General features: G+C 41.6%; 1 protein-coding gene across 1 annotated transcript; it reads right to left on the reverse strand.

Moving 5' to 3' along the window:
* Nucleotides 1–12,365: 12,365 nt before the first annotated feature.
* Nucleotides 12,366–12,782, reverse strand: LOC147002920 (olfactory receptor 52B4-like). The gene has a single exon (XM_085842446.1). It carries the CDS (start codon nt 12,780–12,782, stop codon nt 12,366–12,368), a length of 417 nt encoding a protein of 138 aa, XP_085698572.1.
* Nucleotides 12,783–12,849: the final 67 nt, after the last annotated feature.

Here is a 12,849-nt window from a genome sequence, read left to right on the forward strand (position 1 = left end):
GCATTTCTCCCCTCCTCTTCTTCCTCCCAGACTCTCTTAAATACCCCTCCTTCTCTCCTTCAAATTTATGGAATCTTTTTTTTAATTGCCATTACATGCATAAATATTTCTAAAGATAGCCTACTCAGTATGTATAATGTTACATGTATGTATGTTTTCAGGGTTATTTGTTTTTGGATAACTAGTTGGTGTGTTCTTTCCTGGGCAAGATTATTTCTCCCACCCTCTGTATTCTTTAGTTGACTGTAGTTTTTGTGGACAAGAGACTCTTAAGAAGAAGTGGTAGTCTGGCCCATGTGCCTGAGATCAGGTTTGTCTGTGCCCATCCTAGAGAACCAATCCTCTAATGACCCAAATGAAAAGGACAGTCATCATTATCTCAGGCATGGAGAGGATTAAAGTTTTTTGCTGTTTGGGAGCTAACAGGCAATTTCATCATTCCCCAGCATATTGTTCTCTGTCATTAGTTTAACCTTTCAGCAAGTGTATTTTGGGCAATGACTGATTGTTGTTTTCTTTCTGTTCTGTTTTGTGGGGCAGCATGCTTCAGACTCAGACATAGGCTTATGTATGGTCAGAAAGAAGGGTGGACAGGCAAACCTATAATCTTTGTGAAGGTTCTGAATGGGCTGCACTCACAGAGCATCTTCTGAGAAGAAAGCCAAATTCATCATCCTACAGTCATAAAAATGAAGAAATTGAACAGAGTGTCTGAGGCTACCAGAGCATATGTTTACATTGCTAGCTCAGTAACTGCTATATGTCTTATGCTCAATAAAACTGGTTGGTTGGTTGGTTGGTTGGTTGGTTGGTTGGTTGGTTGGTTGGTTGGTTGGTTGGTTTCATTCATCTTCCTACTCATCAGCCCATGGTTTTCTTCTTGAGAGTTTTCCTCTCCACCTGCCAAGTTGTCCTGGCTGCCGGTATGGAACCCAGGACAAGTATCTAGGTCCTGTGACCACTCAGAGGTGTTGTCACATCCAGAGGGAGTCTACAGTCGGTGTCAGAATGTTTCACATTTTCTCAACCCTGTTCTCATTATTAGAACCTCTTCCATCTCCCCAGTCATCTCCCTTCCCCTTTCACAAAGTTCCTTCCTGCCCGTGTGCTCTCAGCCGCCCTGCCAAAGCATCGCTTTCTGTGCCTGCTATCAAGGAACCAACACAGCTTTCAGCTTTAAATTTATTGATATTGATATTGGTATTGATATTGATAGTGATATATTCTGTTGCCTCTTACAGTCCTGTCACCTCTACCCATGTTACCCAACAGCAGCCTCGTTCTTACCTTAATTCTAAAGTCAGTCCACCTACAAATATCTATGTAATCACTGAGCCAGTCATGGACACTTCAGGAACACACAGCACACAGGAGGTCTGAAGCAATTCAGCTTGCTGGGTGTCTGCTGTTTATCCTCTTTCATGAGAGTCCTTGAGGGAAAGGCCTTACACCAAGCTCTCCAGGGACTAAGCTGTGCTGCTCAACTAGTCCTCTTCCCAAATTGCTGAATCTCTAAAGCCAGCACCTACCTCTCCCTTCTCTTCTTTCCTCTCTGGCTTCTATCAAGCTGGTGTCCTACAAAAGCCTTCCATGGCTGCCTTCACAACTAGTTCAACTACATGAATGTTAAACCTAACTTTCAACATAAATAAAAAGCTGATATTATTTATCAATGATCTGTGGATTTTATTCTGTCTCTTTCTTTCTGTCTCTGTCCCTCTGTGTGTCTCTCTGTCTCTGTCTGTCTCTCTGTCTCTCTCTCTCTCTCTGTCTCTCTCTCTCTGGGTGTGTGTGTGGTGTGTTTCTCTGTGTGCCTCTCTCTTCACCCTTTGTGTGTGTTTGAGTGTGTAGTGTATGCACACATGTACATGCATGCTGATATATGAACAAAGGCCAGAAGAGGCTGCCAAGTGCTCTGCTCTATCGCTTTCTGCCACGTTCCTTTGAAAGGATGGACCATCTAGAGACTGCCATATCCAGGGATCCATCCCATAATTAGCCTCCAAACAATGACACCATTGCATACACTAGCAAGTGTTTGCTGAAAGGACCCTGATATAGCTGTCTCTTGTGAGACTAGCCCGGGGCCTAGCAAACACATAAGTGGATGCTCACAGTCAGCTATTGGATGGATCACAGGGCCCCCAAAGGAGGAGCTAGAGAAAGTATCCAAGGAGCTAAAGAGATCTGCAACCCTGTAGATGCAACAACATTATGAACTAACCAGTACCCCGGAGCTCTTGACTCTAGCTGCATATGTATCAAAAGATGGCCTAGTCGGCCATCACGGGAAAGAGAGGCCCATTGGACATGCAAACTTTATATGCCCCATTACAGGGGAATGCCAGGGCCAAAAAGTGGGAATGGGGGGGAGGGTATGGGGGACTTTTGGGATAGCATTGGAAATGTAATTGAGGAAAATACGTAATAAAAAAATATATAAAAAGAAAAAAGTAAAAGAAAAGGAGTCTCTCACTGGTGCTGCACTTAAACTGGTAGCCAACAAGGCTGGATCATTCTCCTATCTCTTTCCCCAACTGCGTTGCTTTTACAGACTCTCATGGCCACACTCGGGTGATTAAAAAGATGATAGGAACCAATCCTAGGTCCTCATGTTGGAATACTAAGTGTTCTGATCCACTCAGCTATCTCTGCAGCCTCAGATGTTCTATTCTTCATGACAAGGATTGTGTTAAAGGAATATTCACCCTCAGAGTGAATGGTAATGCAAGTTCTGCAGTCTGAGGAATAAAGTATGCATTCTCCATTAAGAGAACATGCAAGCTGTGAATGTTCACAGCACAGTTGTATTTGCTTTTGGTTTTAATTATTTATTTTGTTTTACTTATTTTTCTTTTATGTGTATGGGTGTTTTGCATTCGTGTATGTCATACATCACTGATGTCCATGAAGTCCAGAAAAGAGCATTGGATACCCTGGAACTGGAATTAACAGATGCTTGTGAGCTGCCATTTGGGTGCTGGGAACCAAACCATGATCCTCTGTGAGAGCAACTGGTGCCATTGAGCATTGAGACATCTCTCTGGCCCCTGACACATTTATTTTCACTGCTGTCTCCTTTAAGTCTTTGATTTTTTTTTCATTTCATCTGATGGTGCAGCTAAGTAAGCATAGCTTTCTCTGCTTTTCTCCTCCACTTACAAAGTTTATGATAGACAAATGAGCAAGAGACAGTTGGAGACAGAGGATCCTAAGACCAATCATGGCACAGCAGCTGACAACTATCACAACAAGGGTTTTCTCCATTTCTTTTTTGTCCTGACCTGCGGGACAGGGACTTGAAGGGTACCTGGAAGAGAATGGGGAACAAGAAACACAAAGAATGAACAGCAAGACAAAAGGTCCTGTTCAAGCTGACAAATTTTTATTTTTCTCTGACACAGGTTATATATTCATAGGAGCAGGAAAGGGGTAGAGAGGGATCGCTTTGTCTCTGAGTAATTCACCTGTTTCCAGGAACAGGATATTGACTGGGTAAACAGTTCAGCATGAAGATCAGAACAGAATGAGTTATTAGGCACCTATCCACAAGATTTATAGCTATTTGTTCTCCACTGACTTAAGGGTCTATGTCTATTTGTACTCAGCTGGGCTAGTATTTTCCCACAGAGGCCAAGACTTTATGCCAGCAATCACTTAAGGCAGTAAATGTTCAAACAAGGTCGCTCCCAACACTTTTTTGTTCCTTTTTAAAATTGGCAATCAAAATTTCAGTTAAAATAAAGAATAGGTTCCATTCTATCCTCACACATATAAGTCATGGATCTTGCTACTGTGTGCTTCCTGCCCTCTCTTCACCTCTCATCTTTCCAACTTGCTGTTCTCCCTCCCTCCAAATAGTCCTTCTGTTTTAACATTCTTGCCATAAAATTAGTTATGGGAAACATACATGTTATGTTGTGTATATTTAAATCTAGATTATGTATATGAGAGACACATAATATTTTGTCTTCCCCTCAAGAAAACAAAATCTCTTACCTTCCTCATTTAGGCCCCATCACAGTACCACTTCTACCTTAATGTCATTTATGAATTTATTGATTTATTCAAATCTATATTCTGCATGTGAGACAAGTGTCTTTTTTGTTGCTTCTTTACATCCTAAACCTGGCATTTGTTTATCATTCTGTATTTACATGAACTATTTATTGACTAAAAATATGATTAATTAAATGGGTAAACTTAAAACATGACTGCTACAGCTCAGACTACTATACCCAGCTAAACTTTCAATCACCATAGATAAAGAAAACAAGATATTGCATGACAAAGTCATATTTAAATAACATCTATCCACAAACCCAGCCCTACAAAAGATACTAAAAGGAAAACTCCATCCCAAGGAGACTAACTACACCCATGAAAACATAAAAGAAATAATCTCACACCAGCAAAACCAAAAGAAGGGAAACATGCATGTGCACACACTACCAAAAAGAACAACAACAAAATAACAGGAATTAACAACCATTGGTCATCTCTCAATATCAATGGACTCAATTACCTTACAAAATGACACAGGCTAACAGAATGGATGTGAAACCAGGATCCAGCCTTCTGCTGCATACAAGAAACACACAAAACTGCCAACAATAGGTATTACCTCAGAGAAAAGGGTTGGAAATAGATTTTTCAAAAACAATTGACCCAAGAAACAAGCTGGTATAACAAAATAGACCTCCAAACAAAACTAATCAAAAGAGATGGGGAAGGACATTTATACTCATCAAAGGAAAAATCCACCAAGATTATCTTTCAGTTCTTAACATCTATGCCTCAGATTCAATGGTACCCACATTTGTAAAAGAAGCTTTACTAAAGCTTAATCACACATTGAACCTCATACGCTAATAGTGGAAGATTTAATAACCCACTCTCACCAACAAACAGGTCATCCAATCAGAAACTAAAAAAAAGAAATATTTGAGCTAACAAACAACATAGACTTACCAGATATCTCCATAGCATTTCACCCAAACACAAATGAATATACCTTGTTCTCAGCACCTAACGGAACTTTTTCTAAAATTGACCACATCCTCTGTCACAAAGCAAGTCTCAACAGATACAAGAAAACTGAAACAACCCCCTGCATCCTATCAAACCATCATGAATTAAAGATGGATTTCAGTATACCAGAAACAACAAAAACCCTACAAACTCACAGAAAGGGGATAACTTTCTACTGAAGGACTACTAGGTGAAGGCAGAAATAAAGAAATTAAAGACTTCTTAGAATTCAATGAAAATTAACACACAACATATCTAAACATGTGGGACAAAATGAAAGCAGTGCTAAGAGGAAAGTTCATAGAACTAAGTGCCTTCAAAAGGAAAGTAGAAAGTTCTCATACTAGTAACTTAATGGTGGAGTGGAAGGAAGGGGTATAAGGGTGGAACCAGGTGGAGAAGAGGGAGGGGAGTTTCAGCAGGCTATAAAGTGAATAAATAAACAAATTAATGGAGAAAAATTTAAACCCTACATAGTGAGTTTCAGGACAGCCACAGCTACCTGAAACCAAACCAATTAAAAAACATTTTATCTCGGGGTGGGGGGAGCACTTGAAAGCATTAGGAAAAAAAAAGCAAACATACCCAAGAGGAGTAGACACAGGAAAGAATCTGAGTGTTGAAATCAATAAAATAAAAACAAGGAGAACAATACAAAGAATCAATGAAACACAGAGTTGTTGGGTTTGGGTTTTTTTTTTTTTGAGAAAATCAGTAAAATAGACAAATGCTTAGCCAAACTAACTAAAAGGCAGAGAGTGAATATCCAAATTAACAAAATTGGAAACAAAAAGGGAGATATAACAACAGACACTAAGGAAATCAGAGAATCATTAGGTCATGCTTCAAAAACCTGTACTCCACAAAAATTGAAAATCTAAAAGAAATGGACAATTTTTTGACAGATGCCACATACCAAAATTAAATCAATATCAGGTACACAACTTAAACAGCCCTATAACTCCTAAGGAAATAGAAGCAATCATTAAAAGTCTCCCAACCACAAAAAGCCCAGAGGAAGATCATTTTAGCACAAAATTCTACCAGACTTTCAAAGAACACCACAGGCACTAAGATCAACAATTAATAAATGAGACCTCATGAAGCTGAAAGGCTTCTGTAAGGCAAAGGACGCTGTCAGTAAGACAAAACAGTGGCCTTCAGAATGGGAAAAGGGTTTTGCCAACGCCACATCTGACAGGGGGATAGTTTCCAAAATATATAAAGAACTCTATAAACTAGATGTCAACAGACCAAACAATCCAATTTAAAACATAGGGTACATATCTAAACAGATATTTCTCAACAGAAGGATTTCAAATGGCCAAGAAACACTTAAAGAAATGTTCAATATCCTTATGCATCAGGGAAATGCAAATCAACATGACCCAGAGATTCCATCATACCCCTGTCGCACGAAGATCAATTACACAAGTGGCAGCTCATGCTGGTGAGGATGTGGAGCAAGGGGACCTCCTCCACTGCTGGTGGGAGTGCAAACTTGTATGGCCACTTTGGAAGCCAATATGGCAATTTCTCAGAAAATTGGGAATAGATCCACATCAAGACCCAGCTATACCATTCCTGCGCATATACCCAAAATATGCCACACTATACCACAAAGACACTTACTCAAGTATGTTCATAGCAGCTTTATTTGTAATAGCCAGAAACTGGAAACAACCTAGATATCCCTCAATTGAAGAATGGATAAAGAAAATATGGCATATTTACACAATGGGGTATTACTTGGCTGTTAAAAAAATAATAGTGTCAAGAATCTGCAGGCAAATGGATAGAACTAGAAAAAAGTAATCCTGAGTAATGTAACACATATGTTATAGTTGTGTCGTTTTGTGGAACTCCTAACAGTAATCCAGACCCAGAAAGACACAGTATGTACTCAATTATAAGTGGATATTAGCTGTAAACTAGACGATAATCATGCTACAATCCAAAGATGCAGAAAGACTAAGTAAAGGGAGGGTTCGGGGCAGTCCCCAGGAATCTCCTTTTGAAGGAGAAATAGAACAGATATCAACGGTGAATTGGGGACAGATGAGATCAAAACAGGAGGGATTCGGTGGGAGTTGGGGAAGGATGGATGGAGAGAGTTCTGCAAGAGACAACTGAAATTGGAGCACAGGCATTTCAGGGACAAGGTAGAAATCTAATGCCATGGAAATTCCCAGGGATCTACAAAAGTGACCCTAGCTAAGACTCCCAGTAATAAGGATACAGAACCTAAACAGGCCATCTCCTGAAACCAAGCAAGACTTCCAGTGGAGGGACTGGGACACCAACCCAACTACAAAACCTTCAGCCTACAATATGCCCTGCTGCAAGATTTTCCAGGATAAAGGTGGTACAGAAATTGTGGGAGTGTCCAACCATTGACTGGTCCAGCTTGAGACCCATGCCACTAGAGGGAGCCCACCCCTGACACTGCCTGGAGAGCAATGGCCCAGAGATCTAGGACAGAACCCAGCAAGACTGGCCACAAAACATCATCAACAACAACAACAACAAAAACCCTCAATGAAGTGATTCCTAATGCTATTCTGTTATACTCATAGAATAGTGCCTGGCCCAGTCATCATCAGAGAGGCTTCCTCCAACAACTCATGGAAACATATGCAGACACCCACAGCCAAACTTCAGATGGAACTCAGGGAATCCTGCGGAAAGGGGACAGGAAGGATTGTAGGAGCTGGAGGGATCGAGGGCACCACAAGAAAACCTAGAAAATCAACTAACCTGGGCTCACAGGGGCTTACCAAGACTGAACCGCCAGACAGTGAGCTTGCATGGGACTGACCTACTCCCTCTGCACATATGTTACAGTTTTGTCTTTTGGTGGAACTCCTAACAGTACAAGTGGGGGCTGTCTCTGACTCTTTTGGGACCCTTTTCTTCCAAATGGGTTGCCTTGTCAAGCCTTAATCTGAGGGGAGATGCCTAGTCATATTGCAACTTGATGTGTCATATTTGGTTAATATCCCTAGGAGGTCTGCCCTTTTCTGAAGGAAAATGGAGGAGGAGTGGATGGGAAGAGAAGTAGGAAGTGAAATTAGGGTTTTATGAAAGAATAAATGAACAAACAAACAAATAAATAAATATTTTTAAATGAACACTAGAATAATGTCTGTCACTAGTTGTAACTTTGAAGGCTTGGATGATGTGACATCTAGTTGGGGAGCAGGGCTTTAGAATATGTGAATGGTGTTAGATAAGGCTAAGAAATGCGATTTGGAAACCCCTGACTATTCAACTTCAGGAAAATTTTTCTCAAGAATTTCTTCCTTGGCTTGGTAACTGAGGCACTAGAAATAATCATATATTAATCATCTACAACATGATGTCTTCAAGTATGCATACACCCTGGAATGGTTAACTCTAGCTCTTTAACACATTTGTTGCTCCCAACTGATCATTTGCTGCTAATGAGAACTCTTGAAGGCTTGTTGTTTCCAGCAACACTTCCCATTGTATCTGTTCCTCAAATAGACCACCATTCTCCTGCCACAATGGGCAGTGCTCTTTGCTACTTCTGTGTCTTTATCCTTGCTGATCGGTCTCAGGAACATCTGCCTTGATGGATGAGTGAGACTTGGACTGAGGCCTTATGTGCCACCTGAATCCTCCTCTTTCAGAGTGATGCAATTGCTCTCCACACTGCATAAATTCAATGATACTTCAGTTATTTGTTCCTAATACAAAAGAAGTTATACAGTTAATAATTTATGTATTTATGATGTTCAACATGATGTCTTGAAATCACATATACTCTGGAATGGTCGAAACAGGATATCTTGATTTTTTTGATTCTTTTATTCATGTGGTTGTTTTGTCTCCGTTAATATTTATGTGCCACATATGTGCCTAATCCAAACAGAGGCCGGGAGAGGACATCAGATCCCCTGGAACTGGTGTTACAGATAGTTGTCAGTTGCCATGTGGTCACTAAGAACCAAATACAGGTCCTCTGGAATAATAGCCAGTGCTCTTAACCACCAAACTTTCTCTCCAACCCCCAAATCAAGCTATTTAGTGAATGCATTGCTTCAGCTAGTCATTTTCTGGTGATGAGAACTCTTAAAATATACTTTCCAATTTTCAAATATTTAGCACACTATTGTCAACTGTACTCACAATGTTTTTTTGTTTTTATTCTTCTGTGTATTCAATGTGTATGGTGTACATGCACACATACATGCTTATGAGTGTAGGAACACTTCTACTGTACTGTACTTAGAAAGGTCAGAGGACAATCCTGGGCATCTATACTCATCTTCCACTTTGTGACACATCCCTCTTTGGCAGTTTGCTGCTTCATACACCAGGCCAGCTGGCCTGTGAGCTTCTGGGTATTCTCCTGTCTCTAACTCACATCTCACCCCAGAAGCCCTGAAACTGGAGGTGTACACTACTATGTCTGGCTTTTACATGGTTCTAGGGATTCAAACTCAGATCCTCACATCTTCATGGCAAGTGCTTTATGCACCAAGCAATCTTCTCTGCCCACAATGTGCTGTAATAATGATATATCTAGGGAAACACCATCTCAGACACACCAGAGGGCACTGCAAAGTTCTCTAGGCATTTTTTATTGATTATTTCATTCATTTATATCTCAAATGATATCCCACTTCCAGGTTACCCCTTCCCTTTGCCTGTATGATAGCACTCCTCACCCACCCACACTCTCCGGCCCCACTGCTCTAGCATCCCCCTACGTTGGGGCAACAAACCTCCTCAGGACCAATAGCCTCCCCTACCATTGCTGTCAGGCAAGGCCATCCTCTGCTGCATATGTATCTGGAGCCATGGATCCCTCCAGTTACACTCCTTTGTTGATGGTCTAGACTTTGGGAGAACTGGGTAGTCATATCAGCATATGTTGTTGTTCCAATAGGGTTACAATCCCCCTCCACTCCTCCAGTCCTTCTGTCAGCTCCCTCACTAGGTTCCCTGAGTTCAGTCTGATGGTTGGCTCCAAGCTTCCACATCTGCATTGTTCAGTTGCTGTCTGGACCTCTCATGGAAACACCACACCAGGTTTCTATCAGCAAGCACCTCTTGACCACGGCAACAGTGTTGAGTTTGGTGTGTGCAGACATGATGAATCCCAAGGTGGGTCAGTCCACAATTCCTCCTTTCTTCAGTCTCTGTTTCATTTTTTTGTCCCCGTTCTTCCTTTGGACAGAAACATTTCTGGGTTATAAACTTTGATATGGGTGGGTAGCCCCATCCCTCGACCAGGTGGCCACACCTATCTACTGGAGGTGACCTCTACAAGTTCTGTCTCCCCATTTCTCTGTGCATTTCAGCTAAAGTCATCCCCATTGTATCCTGAAAGCTTCACATTTCCCTATTATCTGGGACCCTCCAGTGGCTATCCCCAGTTCCTCATCCCCTTTGCTACATATTTTTGTTCAATTTCCTGACCCTCTGTACCTCTCTTACATCCCTTCCAGTACCTGATACTGCCCCCTTATTTCCTCCTCCTCCTCCTCTCTCCCTCCCAGGTCCCCCTCTCCCTCTACCTGCAATCATCCTGTTCCACCCTCAGTACAGGACTGAAGCATCCACACCCTGGTCTTCCTTTCTTCTAAGCTCCATATAGCTCCATAATGCATAGGCCTGTGAATTGTATCTTGGGTATTCTGAGCTTTTGGACTAATATCCACTTACCAGTGAGTACCTACCATGTGTGTTCTTTGTGTCTGGGTTACCTCACTCAGGGTTAATGATATAAAATTGATGATCAGAATTAGGCATCTGTCTTAGTCAGGGTTTCTATTCCTGCACAAACATCATGACCAAGAAGCAAGTTGGAGAGGAAAGGGTTTGTCCAGTTACACTTTCCACATTGCTGTTGTTCACCAAAGGATGCAGGACTGGAACTCAAACAGGTCAGGAAGCAGGAGCTGATGCAGAGGCCATGGAGGGATGTTCCTTACTGGCTTGCTTCCTGGCTTGGTCAGCTTGCTTTCTTATAGAACCCAAGATTACCAGCCCAGAGATGGTACCACTCAAAAGGGGCCTTTCCCCCCTTGATCACTAATTGAGAAAATGCCTTACAGCTGGATCTCGTGGAGGCACGTCCCCAACTGAAGCTCCTTTCTCTGTGATAACTCCAGCTTGTGTCAAGTTGACATAAAACTAGCCAGTACACCATCAGAGTGAAGTAATGCATTTTTAATTATCTCATTTTAGCTAGTCTAGATATCTTAAATGCTATGTTTTATACAATAAATATAATACAATTATTTGTCAACTACAATATTTTACTGAACATCTTTCTTATTGTGCTTTCATGTCTTGACATCTTTAAGTCATGCTCAGAAGCAAGTATGAGAAAATGGCATGAGTCCAGCTGTGTCCTGTTGTGATCTGTAGCTGAGTAGCAGGGTGCCCTGGTTTGCCCTGGGCAGTTCTGGCTTACCTCTATGGTTCTGATGGAAATTGCAGAGTATTGTGATCCATGTCTATACTCCTAGTACTTGGGAGGCAGAGGTTGGAGGATCAGAAGTTCAAAGCCAACCTTGGCTACACTGGGGGTGAAAGTCTAGCCTAATCTACATGAGAGAGAACATTTCCAAAAGGAAAAAAAAAAAAAAAACAGCTCTCTGATCCTCTCCTATATGTTATATTCAAATTGAAACAAACACACAGTTAATTTTCAAAAAAAGAAAAAAAAAATCACTGTGACCCTGCCAAATGCAAGCCCAATGAAATGTGTGTCAAAAGCTAAAACAGGTTAGGAAAAAAGTAAAATTGGGGTCGGAAGGAGAACAAACCATGAAAGGTCATTCCCAGGTAACAGAAAGGTTGAAATGTGCTCATGGTGGTAAGCAGACACAGATCCAAGTGTTCTTTTTCATTTGTTTTCCTTTTTATTGGAAAAATAAGGACACACAGAGAATGGTGGTGATCCTGGAGACACAAAGGACACAGAGAAAGACATCTGTGATTCCTCAGATTGAAGTTATTCAGAGCACAGAACACACTACAAGGACCAGGGAGGCTTCTGCCATGGCTACACCTCACCTGATTCTCTAATCAAGGTTATGGGGGGGGTGGGGGTAAGAGAGACTTAGCAAGACAGTCTGGTGTGCTTCTCCCCCTACAAGCAAAACAAGCAAACTGAGAAAGCCCCCAAAGACATTGCTGTTTTGTGACCAAGGATAGGCTTTGGAAGGAGCAAGTGCCCGTTCTCCATGGATGAAATTCATCTAGAAATATCAACACCTGAGCTCATTTGCTTCCTGATGCTCACACTGGAATTCCCCTCGTATCAGAAAAAAAGAAAAATTCTGCTTCAACATTAGTCACTTTTGCCTTGAAAGCAATACATGAACCACCTGACCCCAGATCTGTTTCATCTTGACCCCATAAATGATAGGCTTCAGCATCGGTGAAGTCAGAATACAGACATTGCCCAGAAGGACATGGCCATGATGGACAATGTGGTGTCCAAATCCCTGAGTAAGTGGGGTAAAGATGCCAGGAACATAGAAGAGAATGATGATGTAGACATGGAAGCCACAAGTGTTGAGAGCCTTGCGGCGAGCATCTTGGGAAAGCATGCAGAAGATGGCACAGAGGATTAGCACACAGGAAATGAAAACTAGAATAATATCTAAGACCACTGTGGACATTAGGACAAAGAAACCATACCAGATGTTCATCCAGATGCCATCACATCTGGATAGCCATGCTGTTGCAATTGAGACCCTCAGAGTCATTCTCCGACATAAGTTTTGGCAATCACAGCTCCACACAGCTTCCTTAGAGCCAGCATTTGAATACGTA

The sequence above is a fragment of the Mus caroli genome, unplaced genomic scaffold, assembly GCF_978045245.1.
Source record: "Mus caroli unplaced genomic scaffold, Mus_caroli_1 scaffold_8, whole genome shotgun sequence".
Classification (NCBI taxonomy): domain Eukaryota; kingdom Metazoa; phylum Chordata; class Mammalia; order Rodentia; family Muridae; genus Mus; species Mus caroli.

Coding starts and splice junctions, on each gene's coding strand:
- LOC147002920 (XM_085842446.1), bottom strand. CDS start 12,782: ATGACTCTGAGGGTCTCAATTGCAACAGCATGGCTATCCAGATGTGAT.